This window comes from Corvus moneduloides, chromosome 14 (assembly GCF_009650955.1).
Source record: "Corvus moneduloides isolate bCorMon1 chromosome 14, bCorMon1.pri, whole genome shotgun sequence".
In the NCBI taxonomy this organism is placed as follows: Eukaryota; Metazoa; Chordata; class Aves; order Passeriformes; family Corvidae; genus Corvus; species Corvus moneduloides.
This window is the reverse complement of record NC_045489.1, coordinates 16916188-16933471: the sequence shown is the minus strand read 5'-3', so window position 1 is coordinate 16933471 and position 17284 is coordinate 16916188. Positions and strand designations below refer to the sequence as shown.

At 56.3% G+C, this 17284-nt stretch overlaps 2 protein-coding genes across 8 annotated transcripts; one reads left to right on the top strand and one right to left on the bottom strand.

Moving 5' to 3' along the window:
* Nucleotides 1-522: 522 nt before the first annotated feature.
* RAB9B (RAB9B, member RAS oncogene family) lies at nucleotides 523-6212 on the top strand. Of its 6 annotated transcripts, none has more exons than XM_032124151.1 (3): nucleotides 523-559; nucleotides 2089-2141; nucleotides 2936-6212. In XM_032124151.1, exon 3 carries the CDS (start codon nucleotides 3018-3020, stop codon nucleotides 3621-3623), a length of 606 nt encoding a protein of 201 aa, XP_031980042.1. In that variant the 5' UTR covers nucleotides 523-559; nucleotides 2089-2141; nucleotides 2936-3017; the 3' UTR covers nucleotides 3624-6212. The 6 variants fall into 6 exon arrangements, with proteins under 6 accessions (XP_031980042.1, XP_031980040.1, XP_031980038.1 ...); XM_032124149.1 differs by having other exon boundaries at nucleotides 529-559; nucleotides 2983-6212; XM_032124147.1 differs by having other exon boundaries at nucleotides 537-570; nucleotides 2983-6212.
* Nucleotides 6213-9825: 3613 nt separating this feature from the next.
* PLP1 (proteolipid protein 1) lies at nucleotides 9826-16889 on the bottom strand. Of its 2 annotated transcripts, none has more exons than XM_032124129.1 (7): nucleotides 16748-16889; nucleotides 14367-14553; nucleotides 13763-13919; nucleotides 12682-12850; nucleotides 12393-12466; nucleotides 12216-12281; nucleotides 9826-11826 (listed from the first exon to the last, which is right to left on the bottom strand). In XM_032124129.1, the coding sequence occupies exons 1-7, from the start codon at nucleotides 16749-16751 to the stop codon at nucleotides 11755-11757; spliced, it is 729 nt and encodes a 242-aa protein (XP_031980020.1). In that variant the 5' UTR covers nucleotides 16752-16889; the 3' UTR covers nucleotides 9826-11754. The 2 variants fall into 2 exon arrangements, with proteins under 2 accessions (XP_031980020.1, XP_031980019.1); XM_032124128.1 differs by having other exon boundaries at nucleotides 13658-13919; nucleotides 16748-16888.
* Between the last annotated feature and the right edge of the window lie 395 nt (nucleotides 16890-17284).

The window sequence follows — 17284 nt, the reverse complement described above, 5'->3', positions numbered from 1 at the left end:
GTGAGGAGAGTGACAGAGGGGACTGTGAGGGGGCACAGGCGGGACTGTGAGGAGAGTGACAGAGGGGACTGTGAGGGGAGTGACAGAGGGGACTGTGAGGGGAGTGCCGGGGACGAGCAGTGCGGGGCTGCAGGGCACAGTGGGGACACGCAGCGAGTGTGGAGGGGAGTGACGGGGGGTACTGTGGGGGGCTGCGGGGCGACATGCCGGACTGTTTGGGGGAACGACAGGGCGGGCAGTGAGGGGCCTCGGAGCACAGGGGGACACTGAGGGGACGGGATCTCGAGGACAGCGAGGGGGCACAGGTGGGACTACGAGGAGGGAGTGTGAGGGGGCTGAGGAGGCACAGCGGGAACACGCGGGACCGACAGCAGGAACGAGGGCGCAGCGGGGCGAGTGACGAGTGACGGCGGGACCGTGAGGGGCTGCGGGGCGGGTCCTGCCGGCCGAGGGCGGGCCCTGCCGGCCGGCGGGAGGCGCGTGCGCGGCGCAGGCGCGAGGCTGAGCGGCACCTGCGCCCCGCGGGCCGGGCGGCGGCGGCGGCAGCGGCCGGAGGGCGGTGAGGGCGAGGTGAGGGCGGTGCGGGCGAGGTAAGGGCGGGTCCGGCGCCGCCGCCCCCGGCCCGGGCTCCCGCAGAGGGGGGGCTGAAGAGCCGCCCCTTGGCCCCGGCTCCTGGCGAGGGGCCCCTCGCGGGTGCCGCTCCTCGGGTGCGGGCACCTCCTTGGCAGCTCCCGTGGGGCGGGAGGGGACCTGCCGGAGGGTCTCGCCTCCGCCGAATCGGGGCCTGGGGAGCGGGGGGGAGTCGGGCCCGGCGTGCCCACCCCTCTGTTGGTACCTGCACACAGGTGCTGGCGCCCTGCGAGAGCGGGTCGGCCCTGCTGCGGTGGGGTTCAGCCTCCGGAACAGCTCGCAACGGGGCCAGCGGTATCACGGCTGTGTCACGGCTGCCGACAGCGTGCTGACCTGCAGGCCCTGGAGCAGCCCGATGTAACCTATTAGTAATTTTTTAAACGAATCACTTGCTAACTGACCATTTCTAAACAGAAACTCTGCTCGGGGCTGATGGCCTGTGCCAGGAGGGGCTTTGGTGACAGCGACTGTCTTAAACATCCCTCAGGAAGGTTTGGGAAAGGAACAAGGGTATTGAACAGCTCTCCTGCTCACGGGGCGAGAGTTCCCTTGAGCCATGGGCCATGGGCACCTGTGCTGCAGTTCCTGTTTGTCTCTTCTGACATTTGCATTTTGGTCTTTTCTTTAGAACTACTGGGTCACACACTGCTCCTCAAATAGCCCATCAGGTTAGCTCAGCTGTGCTTGGTTTGAGGCGTTTCTGTCCAGGGAAGTGAAATTTGTGAGCCTTTTGTGCACAAAGTGCAGAAACTCACTTAAAGCAGAAGTTTCTGCTTTTGGCTTTGCTGTAAGCTCTGTTTGAAAGGGCTGCAAAAAGAGCAGAATCAAGATTGAACAGGGCCCCTCGAGGTTAAGGCAGAAAGCAGGGTTTGGCCTGGAAGGAGTAGGAGTGCTGATCTGAGCAGTGCCACAAAATCCTGCTTCAATGGGTTGGAGATGTCATCACCAAGCAGCACTACTCATCCACACCCTTCCCAGGAATGTTGGTAGCAGGTGTAAGCAAGCTCCATCTCTTCATACCAGGCTCTTGCCAGCTGGCTTACACTCCTGATTAGCAGATTCAGGTGCATGTTCAATCCTCAAATCAGATTCCAGGGTGTGTGAGTAGGCAGGACAAGCAGATCACAGTTGTTACCATCCCCTGGATTGAGGGGAGGCACAGGGTGCACATCCTGTGCACTCATGTCAGAGCTCCTTCGCTTTGTTCTGTTCTTATCTGGGGTTCAGCATGCACATTGTACTGCCTCTGCCCTGGCCAGAAATGGGCTGTGTTCCATTTCATTCAGGGCAAGGGAAACTCCTCAGTGCTTTGTTCTTGCTGTTTTACTCCAGCTATCAGTACTGCGTGTGCAGGTTCCTAGAGCTCTGCTGTTGTCCTTCCATCCTGGATCCACATCACAAACTGAAAGACAACGAGGGCAGCTCTGGTAACCTTGATGACTGATGTTTGTTTTTTAGTGACTGTTACACTGGAGGAAGGTGTTCCCTGGACAGTCCTGGAGACAGAGCAGGTACAGTACAACAGCCAAACAAACACCTTATTCCATGTCAGGCCTTTACCTTCGCCTGCAGAGTGTCCCTGGGAGGGGTAGGATGCATCAGCACTTGGCCTTGAGGGTGCTGACTAAGAAACCTGTGGTGTCTGGGTTCTTGCAATGTGAACTTGCAGCTGAGCCCAAGCAAACGGGGCTGTGACAGGCATTGCCAGCAAAGAGCAGCTGGGTGCCTGGGAAACCCCTTCTGTGCCATGGAGATCACGTGCAGCTCCGCTGGCAAGGTGAGTCAGCATCCTCGGGGTGATTAAGAACTGGCTTGACAAATGACTTGTATCGATATTAGACCTGCACATCTATTATATCCTTTCAGTAGAGCAAGTCAGAGGGGAGAAATTATTTAGCTGGTGATGATACAGTGGAAAGGAAGGCCTGGTGGCAGTGATTTTGCTGTTTCTGTGATAGCCTCAGGATGCAGGCCCGGAGAGATGTTTAAGTAGTGATGATGTGTTTGGAAAAACTGAGCAAGCTTTCTGATACAAGAGTTTTCACCACAAGTGGTGTAATTGATACTAAACTCTCAACAGTTGTTTTCACCTTGCACTTAAAAGGGGTCACCTGCTGTATCCATTTTGGACCTGGTGGAGGACTTGAGTGCCTGAAAGCTTGTCCAGTTCCTGGTTCTAAACTCTCTAGTAAGAGAGATTAGGATAATAAGATCTCGCTAAAAAGAGATATCACCTCCTATATACGAAACTTCAGAAATGGGGATGGAAACACCATAGTCTGTTCTTCTGTGTGTCTTTCTGCAGAACCCACAAGTCAAATGGCTGTTTTGTGCTATTTCTGAACCCTGCAGATTGCCTTGCTACCCCGCCCCTCCGTCCTGCTGCAATGAGTGGGAAGTCCTTGCTCCTAAAGGTCATTCTCCTCGGAGATGGTGGAGTTGGGAAGAGCTCCCTCATGAATCGGTACGTCACCAACAAGTTTGACTCGCAGGCGTTCCACACGATTGGGGTGGAGTTCTTGAACCGAGACCTGGAGGTGGACGGGCGTTTTGTGACCCTCCAGATTTGGGACACTGCGGGACAGGAGAGGTTCAAGAGCCTGCGGACCCCCTTTTACCGGGGAGCAGACTGCTGCCTGCTGACCTTCAGCGTGGATGACCGGCAGAGCTTTGAGAACCTCAGTAACTGGCAGAAGGAGTTTATCTATTACGCTGATGTGAAGGACCCTGAACACTTCCCATTTGTAGTCCTGGGCAACAAGATAGACAAACTGGAGAGACAGGTGAGCACAGAGGAGGCCCGGGCCTGGTGCATGGAAAACGGTAACTATCCGTACCTGGAGACTAGTGCCAAGGATGACACCAATGTGACAGTGGCTTTTGAGGAAGCCGTGAGACAGGTGCTGGCGGTGGAGGAGCAGCTGGAGCACTGCATGCTGGGCCACACCGTTGACCTGCACTCCAGCTCCAAATCGGGGTCTTCCTGTTGTTGAGAGTGGCTTCTGCTTCAGGAACTCTCGAGCCAGCGGCTGGATTGGAACACACCTGGGCAGCCCTGGGGCACTCTTAGAAGAGTGGCCACAAGGACAAGAGGTGGTTTGCTCACTGGGGAGCTGCAGCCTCACCATCTGAATCCTGCCTGGAGTTTTCAGGCACAGAGCATGTATCTGCAGGAGGGAGCTGTTAACAGAGCATGTGAGCATAGTCTTGCTTCTATCTCTGTTTTAGCAGGTTTGAAGGGCTGGGTTAAAGTCCTTTAAATTCACTAAAGACAATAGGGATTTGTTCTGTACCAAGAACTGCCTGCAGAGCAAAGCTGAGAGCATCCTAGACACTGAAGTATTTTAGTCCTGAATTAAAAAAAATACTAGACCCACTCATGACCATACTGCCAAAGGAAATCCCACTCAGCATACTGAACAAAACCTGTTGTAAAGACTCTGGCCCATATGACTGTGAGAAAGCCAAATATTGGAGTGGCTGGGATGTGTGTATCTGTTGTTTGGGATAAGTGCATTGTGTCCTGAGGCTGAATTGTGATGAGAATTGTTAGAGCTCTGACCTGAAGCGACATATGAAGGAGAGATGGGCCTGTGTTCAAATGTGACAGCATTGTTTCTTCATAGCTGCCTATTTCTGGTCTGTTTTTCCTCACCTCTGACTTTGTCTTGTGTGAGTGTTATTTTTTGGAGAGACTGTCTGCTTCTTGTTTAATACATGTTTCCTTGTGTCTTGTGGAGGCTCAGCCTTGAAGCCCTCTGTGAAAAACACTGATGTGGACACTCACTGGGTCATGTCAAAGGATTACTCAGGAGATCTGGAGTGTGAAACTTCAGCTGGTTTCTGTCACAAGTAATCACTGTGTTCAGGTGATGTGCTCTAGCAGACCAGATGGCGGGTGGGTGGGCTGTCTCCTAGGTGTGCAGGTGGTTGGGGGACTCCTGTGTGGTCAGCTGTTAAGCCCACTTGCTGTCTGGCACTGGTGGCCACTGTGCCTCGTTAACTGGCAGATCCATGCCTTCAGTGTCTCTGGCATGGGAATGCTGCAGCATGGCACCATTCACCTGTTGTGTCAGGCACCTGTCTGCTGAACACAGTTAACCCATGCCATTGGCCTGGCCCTTGATCCCTCGTGGGAAATCCAGGATGTTTTATCTGTAATTCCTATGAGAGACTGGTCATGAGTGTCTGCTCCGTTAGCTGACTGCTGTGTTCAGTCCAGCGGGGAGAAAGCTGCACCACTTCCTCTGTTCAAGATGGCTGAAAAATAGGCATGGGGGCCCCAAGGAACCTTCTAGAAGGGATGCCAGGCTTTGCTCCCATCTCCTGCTCCCTGCTAGGTGTTAGTCCCAGGCTGTCTGTGTAGCAGGGATGAGTTTGCTGACTGCTGTCTTTGCCATTCAAACCTCGTGCCGTGCAAGCATTTGCCCACAGGCACGTAGGAGCCTGCCTCGAGCACGTATCCACTGGCTGCTGGGTGTGATTCCCACTGTGATCAGCTGCTGGATGGTAAATCTTGTAGCTCAAATCAAGCAGCCCTTCATTAAGCTGTGCTTTAGAGCAGGGCAGTCTCTGCAGCTTGTCTCCATCACAGCATAGTCTCTGAGCATGCGGAGCATGAACATTCCCCCATTTCCTCTGGGGTAATCCAGGGAGATCTTGTCCTCTGCAGGGCAACTGTGTGTGGAAGGCACTGGAATATTAATGCTTTAGGGGGGTCTGATTTCCAAACAGGCCTGAACAGTTGTGTTCATGGGGAGTGAATGCTATCCAGGCAGCTCTAGCAGCCTCTGGAAAAACAGGTCCCTTAAGGTTCTGCCTCTGTAGGTGCAAGATTTTACAGGATGTTATTGTTCCTGTTTATTTACCTGGCTGACCTCCTGAGGCCTCTAGATTTTTCTTCTTTAATACTGCTTGATATTTCCTTCAAGGTCCCAGGCTCTGTGACCTGTGGTTCCAGTTTCCATCACTGAACAGCCTCATTCCTAGAGCTGGTTTGCACATGGGCTCGGGGTCAGAACAGACTCAAGCCCTCATGTGCTGGCTGGCCCTGCCAGGGAGCCTGCTGAGGGAGCTCCCTGCAGGTGAAACTGCCACTTCCCCATGGATCTCCTGGGATCTGTGTGAGGACTGGCACATCCTGTGGAAGAGGGCAGAGATTCAGCATGCCACGGTGCAGGAGGCACATGTGCAGCTGTTTGCAGCACACTGTGCATGTCAATGCTGGTAGCTAAAGCTCAAGAGCCTCGTTGTGCACGTGTTACACAGCACCTTTTTATTTCTAACAGACATTGTATCGTTGACTTTTTTAATATTAAAGCCCCCTATTATATTAGGCTTACATGTTTTTTTAAAAAAGGTATAGTATAATATATTTCAGTTGTTAAATTTATTTTAAATGAAACGCACAATTCCCAAATAAGCCAGGATTTTGAACTCTGTTGGAAGTTTGGTGCCAACAGCCATCCCTTCCTTGTGTCCACTCGTGCTGCTGCGGTTGTTGCTATTGCTACAGAACTGGAATTGTAAAACCAAGATTCTACCTTTATTTAAACAAATAAAACATGGATGTATTCAAGTGAGTTTGGGAAGTGGCTGCCTTCATAGTTTATCAATGTTCAAGTCAGCTTTTGTTCTTTCTGAGGACTGGTTAGTTACAGCATCTGGTGGAGAGGAGTCACTAAGGGATCAGAGGGATTGATTATTCCTTTGTGTACCTACCTGGACCAGGAGCTGAAGGATCAGAACTCAGCAGCTGAATCCAGTGACCAGTTTTGTCTTTTCAAGAGTATCAGAAAACAGTTTCCAAACAGAAATATTGCACATTGCTTCCTTCTGTCACTACAGCTTAAATTCCCAGCCTGGGTTCTCAGCAGCAAGTCCGGTACTTTCCTGTGAATTCTTCCGGTGATCTTGGAACTGGTTCCTCAGGCTCCAGGGGGTTTTAACCAGGCATGATTTCCATAGGATGCCGAGAAGGAAATCAGCATATGGGAGCTGTTCTGTTTTGCTGTCCTGCCAGGATGGCTGCTTATTTTGGGAGGCTTTCTCTGTGTTTGCAGAGCCTGTGCCTGCTGTTTCTTTTGGCAGAACATTTTAGTTTATTTTCCTCCCAGGTCTGTTTGCCCTATCCATGATTCCAGGAGGCAGTTTAGGGTCCAAAGTCCTTGGAAACCGTGCATTTTAAATGTGGGCTGGAATATCTGGGGTCCTCCAACATCTTACTTCAGCCGTTTCAAAAGGCAGCTGAAAACACACAGTCATCACGGCCTGGCGGGAGATGGCTCTGGCCTTGGAGCGTTGCAGGGTTTGAGGTTGAGCAGAAAGAATAATGAGTTAAAAAATGCTTTTTTAGGAGCCTCTGAACCCTACTCCAGGCTCCAGTTCCATACAGGGGCTTGGGGGCAGCTCTGACACTGGGGCACTGGCATGTTGTGCTCTGGACTGAGGAACACTCCGCACTGCCCAGGTGGGAGGTGATTGCAGCTTCCTCCGTGGTTGTTTGAAGGCCACAGGTGAGTCAGAGTCCCTTGACAGGGAGATTGGGCTAATCTGTGAAACGGTGGATAACCTGCTGAGGTGATTGCTCCTGCAAAAGCAATCAGAAATGGACAGAGATATCCCCTGGCCCCAGTGCTTGCCTGGCTGGTGCAGCAGCTCTTTCCTCGTGGCTTCATGGAGTCCTTTGGGGGCTGCTGCTCGTGGCCACGTGCAGGTACAGGACTCCTGGAACAGGTTGCTTGGAGAAGCTGTGGATGCCCCATCCCTGGAAGTGTTCAGGTCCAGGCTGAATGGAGCTCTCAGCAACCTGGTCTAGTGGAAGCTGTCCCTGCTCATGGCAGGGGGCTGGACCTGGATGATTGTTAAGGTCCCTTTGAACCCAGGCCATTCTATAATTCTGTGACTTTCCAGTTGCTATTCCCTCCTCCTCTTCACACATCCTCCTGGCAGAACTGGACTGTGCAGAGATGGAGAGAAAGCAGCTGGCTGCCTGATGGGGTGCAGGTGAGGACTTTAGCCAGGTCAGGTGGGTGCTAGTACCGTGCCCTGGCCCTGGCAGGCAGCGCTGCTTGCCGAGCATGGCTTATCCAAAACATAGCTCTGTACTAGCCACTGTGAAGAAAATGAGCTCTACCCCAGCTGAAACCAGCACATCATCCTACCCAGCCTTTCCAGGGCTGAGTCCGAATCCGTACTAAGAGAAGTGAGACTTTGGTGGTGTTTCTCGTGTGTCCCGGTGGGCTCTCTGAGTTACGGAGGCTCGGGGAAGGAGCACCGTCAGCCGCAGGGACGGGGACCGGGGCTGCGGGGGGAACCGGGGCTCGCTTGCCTCGCTGCCCGAGGAGCCGGCGCTGCGTCCGACGGCCGCGGGGAGGAGCCGCAGCACCGGGGATGCGGAGGCGGCCGGGAGCAGCATCAGCCCGGCGGCCCTTCGCCCTTGCTGGGGAACCGTGGTCATCACCAACGCCCTTGGGTGCCGCCACCCTCTCCTCTCTCTTTTGCTCTCCCCAAGGCACACAGGGCCGTCTCCCGGGGCGGCAGGGCACGGGATGGAGGGATGGGAGTCGCCTTCTTGCCAGCAAGCCAGTCCATGGGACTTGCTCCAGAGTGCCTTTCTCTGGTCCAGCCTTTGTGGGAGCAAAGTACAGCCACATTTTAGCTGCTAGACAAGGGAAAACAGGTGATTGCAACGGCTCCCCTGCTCGGAGCTCTCCTGATGGGCCAGTTTACAGAGATGCGGTTTGGTACGAGGCTGAGCTTATTCCCTGTCTTTTCTCAGCCAGTTCCTGGAGGGCGCTGGGTGCCCAGGAAAGGAGATGTGAGGGCAGGTCCCATGTCCCCAGCTGGGGTGACAGCGGGACGCGGCCAAGGGCACACCTGATGAGGCTACATGTGTCCTTTGGCCCTCGGACTTGCCCGGCACCCTGGCCTTGCTGGCTGCTCTCACACACCACCTTGCACTTGCTGTCCCCAGCCCTCACCCCGGCCGGGGGGGCACCAGTCTCTGCCAGGGGAAAGAGATGGTGTTTTGTTCCCCAGCTCGCTGCTGCCCAGCGGCCGATTGTGCACACACAGGACCCTTTCAGCATGGGGAGAGGAGGGTGATGGCATCTGGGAACGCAGGGAACAAAAGGCCCTTTTGATGCTGGCTGCAGCCCCAGGGGTTTCTGTCAGCCAGGGCAAGGCCGAGCTGTGCCACTGAGCTGGGGCAGCAGCAGTGCATGAGCTAAACCTCCCCTGGCCATTGTGCATGGGCAGCTTTGCTGCCTGTTTGGAGGGGGCTGAAGCCAGGGAAGAGAGGGGGCAGTGGGATTTGGGCTAGACTCCCATTTAGGAAGAGCAGTGATGGTTCCACCCTGCCACTCCTGGGCATGTGGCTGTGCCTGAAATCTGCTAAGAGCAGCGTAGGGCTGGGAGTATCCCTCTGTGGCCTCACTCCCTGGAGGCCCCCAAGCACAGCAACTGGGGAGATTTCCAAGAGAAACAACATTTGAATCAATAATTTTTGAGCAGCTGCTGGAAAGATGCACCTAAGGGTTTCTGGGGCAGAAAGGCAGCAGCTGATGCCCTCCATGCACACTGTTAACGATCCTGCAGCAAATGGCACGTGGCCACCACAGAGCCACAGACAGGACATGTAGGGCTCTGGGACAGTCCAGCATGCCCGTGTGCTTAAGCAAGACCGTCCTTTTCCACACAGGGCTCTCTGCAAGAAAAAGAATCGCCCACCCTGCATGGCTCTGGACATGTTCATCCCACACATGCTGCCTAGTGCCAGCCAGCTTGGCTTGAGCTGTCCTGTTAGTTTTGTTGTGGTTTTGTTGTGCTACATGAGGAGACATAGCAGAGGCTGTCACCACGTGGGCTGAGTGTTAAAGGGCAGCAGCACCACCAAACACAAGCAAGCAGCTGCTACAAGACCCCAGCTTTCCTCAGGGTGGCTGGAGGAAAAATAGAGGTTTTAAGGGCCCCCCAGCTGGGAACAATGATTTTGAAGTCAGAGTTATGAACCTCGTGGCTGGAGTGGGCAGAGCCCTGCAGGGGCTGCTGGCCCACACATGGGTCTGCAAGTGCTGCTCCTCTGAGACATTCTCCTCTGCAGCCTCCCCTTTCCTGGACAGCCTCCCCTTTCTTTTTTGTCGGTGGGTCCAGGGTTGGGAAAAGCAGCACAACAAATGGACAGGCAGACGTACATCTTGTTCAGAATGTTCTTAATTTTAATGTATTTTCTTTAATTTTTATAAAATACATCCTGTAAGATAAGTCTTTAAAAACTTGCTCCTTTTTATTGCTGGTTAACAAGTTGAAATTCTAGATCAGAAATGAAGGAAACACTTTCAGTCGATTAACTCTCTTTGTGTGTGTGTGTGTGTGTGTGTGTGTGTGCGCGTGTGTGGGGTCTGGGGACAAGGGTGGGAAGGAGGACCTGGTTATTTTTTGTTAAATGGATATGAAAAAAAACCCCAGCAAACCCCCAAGAGAGATAGCATTGATGTGAATTTCCAGATCTTGACTGGTTTCTCCCCACCCTGCCATCCCTCCTGGCATCTCCCCCCCTTCCCCATCCCGTGTGCGTTGGTAGCCTGGCCAACCTATTTCAGCATTCCCGGTGGCAAGGATCCTTCAAATGCACTGCTCAGCAGATCTGCCTCCTTATCCTTGCCCCTGCTGAAACCAGCACTTAAAAATATATATAACAATAATACAGACACAAAAAAAGAAAAGAAATCCATGCAAGATGGAGCTACAGTCTGCCACTGAAAGTAGTTTCTCCAATAAATAAACACAAAGATTAGCATTAAGAAGAGAGGCAGAGAGAGCAAAACAAATCACCAGTTGTCAGGGAGGACTAGAAACAGCACTTCTGCAGGTCTGGCTGGACCCATGCTACCCAGCCAGAGGGCTTTCCTCCAGCTGGAGAACAGTCATGGAGGAGAGGTCTCCACCCAACCCCTTGTCCCCCTACCCCTCTCCACGGGAAAAAACTGGCACCAGAAAGGGTCTGGATTGCAGAGATGGGCTGTGTTTGCACCCTGTGACCCCCAAACCGCCACCTTTCCTTCCCTCCTCTCTTTCTTCACGGGTTTCACCTGGAAGCGAGATGCTGCCAGTCCCTCCCACCCCGGCAGGCACAAGACAGTTGTCCTGACTTGCAGGAAAAAAAGTGAGGGGACGAGGGGGACAGAAGGAGGGGCGGTTACATTTGACACGGGTGAGAAGCGAGCCGAGCTCTCCAGCACAGCGGAGGTTAGAGAAGCAGACGTCACCCCAGAGAAGAGCACCATTGTGAAGGGCACTGGCAGGGCAGGAGAAGGCACGCGGTCCTGAGGGTTATCCCCTGCCTACGGAGGGATGGCTCTGGCTTTACGCTCCCAGGGCTTGGTGCAGAGATGTCCCCTCCTCAGTCAAACCTATTTGCTGCCTCTCTGCTGCCTGGAAGGTAAAGCCAAGAGTCCCCCTTGTCTACAGAGACACCAAACTCCTTTAGGCTTTAATAGGGGCAGCTGGGTTAGGGCTTTATCAGCATTGGGGTCAGCACTCTCTTCTCCACACTGGGAAGATCCTTGCCCTGAACTCCCTTTGCCGTGGCTGCAGCAGGCAATTTAGGTTAAAATCATCTTTCTCTGCTAAGGGAAAAAAAATCCTTCTCTTATTCTCCATCCATGGGTGGTGACAGCAGACAGCTCCAGGAGAGTCTCTAGCAATGGTACCAGGACTGGGCCAACTTCCTTTTCTCTCTAGGTAGCCTCTTGCTACTCATGGAGCAACCTACATGGATTTCCTCCTCCCAGGGGCTTGAAGGCCTTTGCTCATCCCTAGGCAACATTGGGACACTGGAATAAGTCCCTCCTCTTCTCTGGCTGGTTTTGATGGGCTTGGCTCTAGAGCGAACCAGTTACGGATGAGCAACGAGAGAAAAGTGCATGAAGAGGTGTCCACTGGTGGGAAGCTCTCCTTCCTGGTCATGCTCAGCACAATGGATGCGAGGGAGGAAGAGGAGGGGAGTCATCAGCGAAGGCAGAGTTAACGCAGGAGGCCTGGTGTCGGGTGGCTGCAGTGTTAAAGCCTCGGGGTTAGACAAAAGAAGGGCGTTTGGTCTGGCTGGGCTCCGCCGCGCACGGGCTAGAACTTGGTGCCTCGGCCCATCAGCTTGAGGACTGCGAAGTTGTAGGTGGCGGCAATGATGAAGGTGAGCTGTGGGTGGGAAGAGAGTGAGCGAGGGGGCAGCCCCCAGCCCCACACCCCAACAGAGCAGTGCCCTGCAGAGCCCCACGGCCCCGCTGCACCGTCGGGACACCGCGGTGCCGGGTCACTGGTGTAAAGCAAGAGGAGAGGCGGGGAAAGGCGGGGGGCTCAGTGCATTGGCATCAGGATCTCTCCCTGGCGGTCTCCTAAAGCCTCTCCAGATCCCCTCCTGCTGCCACCTCTACCTTATGGCCTGGATTCACCATCTGCACTTACGTGCCAGAAAATGACACGAGCACAGGCTCTGTCCCATCCATGCCCACCACCTTCGCTGTCCTTTTCCCCCACATCTTTGCCAGGCAGAGAAGAACGGCTGGGCAGGGGGAGCACTGACTCACCAGCGAGACCAGCGTGGCAGCTGCCCCCACAAAGGCTGCGATGAAGAGGTGGAAAGTCATCTGGAACTGCAAGGGAAGAGGAGGGTGATCTCACAGGGTCTCATGTGCTGCCTGGGGAGGCCAGTGCTGAGGTGATCCACTGAGGGGAGCACATGTGGGGTGGCAGGAGTTACTCACCTCACTGGTCTTGCAGATGGAGAGCAGGTTGGAGCCACACACCTTGCCAGGGAAAGCATTCCAGGGCAGGACACCTGTGGAGATGTGGGAGCCAGGTGAGCGGGGCACGGCTGACAGCTGACTTCCTTGCTCAGCTTCCTGCAGCCATGCGTGTCACACACACCCCAGCATTTTGGGGCTCTTCAGCACTTGCCCTGCTTTATCCCAGCCCAATGTGCCTGGGCCCTGTCCTCCATCCCCTCTCCTCTGCCCTGAGCCCTGGCTCCTGGGTGGTGAACCCAGCACTCACCGTACATCCTGGCATCCGCACACAGGGTGCCAATGCTGGCCGAGGTCTTGGTGGGGTTGGCAATGGACTGGCAGGTGGTCCAAGTGTTAAAATAGATGTAGACGGGCACCGCAGAGCAGGCGAACACCAGGAGCCAGATGATGGTCAGGACGTAGGTAATGCCCACAAACTGCAAGGGGCAGGACAAACCCGGGCAGAGCCGTGGTTACCAAGTGGCCGAGGACATGGACAGGGGAGCGCGAGGTTCCCCAGGCAGGGGAGGGCGTGGGGCAGGTGGGGGACTGCGATGCTGCCTGCACCCAGCTCTGCGCCGCCTGCCAGACCCAGCCTGTCCCCAGGCAGGCGGCACAGGACAGCAGCCCGAGCTGGGAGCTCCTGCAGCTCACAGAGCCAGTGCCAGTCCCAGATTCACACCCAGCTGTGTGCACGTGGGGGTGACCAGCAGCAGCAGGACGGCTGCCACGTTTGAGAGGGGGATAACCGTGCCCACAGCCAAGCAGGGTTTGGTCTCTGCGGGAGGACAGCTGCAAAAGCTGCCTTGGCATGTCAACATGGCTCTCCTGCCCTCCCTCCATGGTGCCACCCCAACCAGCCCCTGAGGGAACCACAGCCATGCCCCTCTGCTCCCCCAGGCCACAGGACCCCTTTGCCAGCACTTTGTCATGGTTCCCAAGCCCAGCAGAGAGGATGACCCCAGGGGTACCGGGTGCCATAGAGCTTCGAGCTGCCAGCACTGCAGGGACGCTCAGATTCTCCCTGCCTCCATTTAAACATGAAGAAGTTTTGTTACACGTAGCCATGTGGGCTGCTTTGGTCGCCAGGGACCATGGCGGGCCTGGGGGAGGGCAGCCAGGCTGTGCTTCCCTTTGGGATATCCCAAAACCCGGACGGCCACAGTCTCCTGCCCTTTGGCCACACCGAGCGTGGTGAACCCGCTGGGGCGCGCGCAGGGGTGCCAAACCCCGGTTAAGATCACCTTGTCAGGATGTCCTAGCCACTTTCCCAAACAATGACACACCCGCTGCCACGAGTGAGCTCGCTGGGGGCCTCGCGCTCCCCTCCCTTTCGGGCCCCCAGTTACCGTTGCGCTGAGGCCCTTGCCGCAGATGGTGGTCCTGTAGTCCCCAAAGATTTGCCGGACGGCGCCGGTGGTGTAGAAACCTTCGGCCAACAGCAGGGCTCCATAGAGGAAGAAGAAGGCAGCTGTGCCATAGATGAAGTACTGAAAACCGTGGATGCTGTGGGGGGAGAGGAGGGGGCAGGGATGCTCAGGTGCCAGGGCGGTGCTGGAGAGCTCAGCCCAGTGTGTGGCAGCCCGGCTGCTGCCACTTTCCCTCCCCACACTGTCCCAAGGGGACCAAAACAGAGGGTGAAGCCACAAGAAGAGCAAGATGGGGCAAAGCTGTGGTGAGCAAGGCTGCCACTGATTCCCCCATATCCTCCATACCTACCCAGTGCGGAGGTCCAGCTCTACCCAGGACACCTAGCAAGGGTCAGATAAAAACTGGTGTGAAATGAAAACAAGTGGCCACTTAGACCCTGCCACAGAGCCATGGGCAAAGGTAGCTTGGAGTCTCCCTGGTGCCCGGGTGAGAGCCTGGCCCTGGCCAGCCCAGCCAGACACCTCAGCCTGGCACAGAGCAGGATGAAGCTGTGAGGGTGATGCTCTGCAGCGGGGTACTTACACATCGATGAGAAACTCATAGTCCTGGTAGTTTTTGGAGAAGTAGGTCTCGATGAGCTGCTCGGTGCCTGTGAGGGCTTCGTGCCCACAGCCACAAAACAGCGCTACCCCAAAGAAGCACAGGCCAGTGGCAACCAAGGAAGCAAAGGGTGCCCCGATGAGACATCTGGCACAGCACTCGAGTAAACCTAAGGAGAAGAGAGGTGAGGTGGGACGAGATTGCCAGGACGAGGATTGCTTGGAGTCCCCAGCTCAGGAGCACAAGCGCAGTAGGAGAAAGGTACCCAGCAGGAGGAGGGAAACAGGTTGAAGGAAAACCCCAGAAATGACCCATTGCAGTGCTGGAGAGCCAAACCCAGCAGCTTCCCAGAGAGCTCTCTAAGCAGCCTCACAGGAGGCCACCCAAGGGTGCTCAGAGACGGTGGCAGGGTGGGGCACAGGGGCTGTGAGGAGCTGAGTCGAGCCAGCCATGCTGACCCGTGACAAACAGATGGAAATAGAGCGTGATGTAGCGTAATGCCAGTGGGAGCTGGCAAACAAGCTGCTAATGGGCTCCCCACTGCCACCACAGCCCGGCTGCCTGCAGCTTTATTTTGCCTTCGAAGATGGGGGGGAACCCAGCACCTCCACAGAGACAAACCCCAGGGAAGATCCAGCAAGGTGGCCCTGCTTGGGGCAGCACAGCAGGACCCAAGCACTCTGGACTTCCAGGTGGCACCCTGGGCACTCGTCCCTTGCCTGGCACCCACAGGCAGCTCGGGCTGCAGCCGCCCCTTTATGCAGGCAGATGTGCTTATAGGAAGGAGCTGTGTAAGTTCCACAAATGACAGCCCTTGTGTAATAGGTTCTGTCCTCCAGGACCTGTGTGTGGGCAGGGAAAGCGAGGACACACGCCAGTGTGCTGCTTGGAGTGCCTAAATGCTGGGTTTTTTCAGCAGTGAGGCCATGGGCACCTGCTCCCTCTGCACGTTGGGGCTCTAACATGCAGGAGTGTTGGCTCAGTTTCCCGGTGGGCTGTGTTTGGAGGTGCTCAGCCAGCTGCTCTCCTGCCTGCTTTGGGGGCAGGCAGCCAGGTGAATTTGCACCCACCAGCATCTGGCTCCAGTTTGGCTCCAGCTAAGCCAGGACAAGCTGCTGCCCTGGCTGTGTGCCGCCTGCCCCCAGGGAAGCTGCTGCCCTTCCCCAGGACGTGGGCTCTGGCACCCCAGGGCACCGTGGCTGCCTGGGCACATCCCATCTGGGCATAGCATTTCTGCCCTGAATGCCAAAAAGGCACCCGCACCAAACCCACGCTCCCCCCACGAATCCCACAGCGCTTATCTCCTCCCCAAGAGGACCAGAAAGCCGTGGGGTCCTGGCCAGTTCTCCCCTCCCGACTGGGAGCAAGGTTGCGCAGTGACACCGAGGACAATGGGGGATTGTCCCGGCACTGCCACCCCGGTGGCTGCCCCATGCCAAGAGCAAACAGGGAACAAAGGCAGCGCTATAGGGGAGTGCTGGGACCGCTCCCTCTTGTTTGCCTTGGACGCAGCAGGTCCAGGGAGAGTCTCGCTCATCCTGACCCCCAACCTTGCTGGGACCCACTGGGACGGCCCTGTGCACCCAGCAGGCTGCTGGGCCAAACTTGCCTTTTCTGGTTTTATTTTTGGGCACCTGGGAGGTGGCTCAGAGGTGCCCACTCTGGGACAGTGAACAGCTCCATTCCCAGGCGACTGCGAGTGCCGGGATGCAGCAGGGCCTGGCAGGCTCCTTGCCACAGCCCCTCGCGCTTTGGGAAGCTGCAGTGGCGGAGCCTGGGGAGGGGAAAGGAGGGGAGAAAGAGCCCTTGTGCCACACAGTCCTTAGCCTTGTACCCAGGCTCCGCTGCTGCCAGCGCCAAACAATGTGCTGCAGACAGGAGGAGGAGGCAGGGGGCCAGCAGCACGAGGCACCCCTGGGAACAGAGCACCCCCAGGAACAGAGCACCCCGCTATCCCAGGGGTACGCTGGTAAGTATTAGCTCTGCTGCACCGGTAGGGAAACTGAGGCACCAGGCGTGCCTCCGTGTGCCACGAGCTGTGACAGGCTCAGTGCTCTGCCCGGACCTCCCAGCTCCTGCCAGCCCCAGGCAGGAGCTCTCACCTCTCCATGTGGTGAGGGCTCAGGTGGGACCGGCTGTGGGGATGGCATCTGCCCCCACAGACAGCACACGGGGACAGAGAACTGCCTTGGGAAAGAAAACGTCACCGCTGCCATGCCAAGGCATCCTCCCTCGGTTGGCACGGGCACACCGGGGTCACCAGGACCTCGCCGGTGCCAGAAGAAAGTTTCAGCGGGCTCTGTTCTGGGATAAGGTCCCCAGAGACACCGGCAGCAGCTCTCGCACCCTCACCCCATACTCACCCATGGTGCTGGACTTGGTCAACTCCCCCGACCGCCTGCTCTGCTGCTTCGGCGCTGTGTGCGGAGCCCTCCCCTGCCAGGCGGTCCCACGCCCTGTATTTCCCCCTCTGGGTGCCTGTCCGGCTCTCCAGCAAAGAAAAGGGCTCTCTGAGTGACAGCCACCCCCCTTAAAGGGACCGGGCCCGCCCTCCCCCGGCCCCCCCAGCACCCCTTGGCTGCCAGCTCCTGGGTGCCCGGCGGCTGCTGGGCAGAGCTGCCCAATGGCCCTGCTCAGGGGGTAAAAGGCTTTTGCAAAAGTAAGAGAGCAGTCTAGGGGCAGGGGAGGGCGTTGTCCCCCTTCACTGGTGGCTCTGGGGACATCCCCCAGGCCCGCCAGGCTGTGTTTGTCCCAGCTGCCCACTGTGGCAGTGGGGGAGTCTGGCCCTATGGGACAGCAGTGGTGTCCCCCTGTCACCTCCCTGACTCCCAGCATCTGTCAGTAGGGAATAGGGGTTCCCCATCCCAGGGACCTGCTTTCAGCTTTGGGGGCTCCAAACT

Excerpts from the sequence above, each read along its gene's own strand:
- RAB9B (XM_032124151.1), top strand. The coding sequence starts at position 3,018 with ATGAGTGGGAAGTCCTTGCTCCTAAAGGTCATTCTCCTCGGAGATGGT.
- PLP1 (XM_032124128.1), bottom strand. Across the intron at positions 12,851-13,657 it reads GGCTAGGACATCCTGACAAG|TTTGTGGGCATTACCTACGT; the intron begins GTGATCTTAACC and ends TGCCCCTTGCAG. Across the intron at positions 11,827-12,215 it reads CTGCCACGCTGGTCTCGCTG|CTCACCTTCATCATTGCCGC; the intron begins GTGAGTCAGTGC and ends TCCCACCCACAG.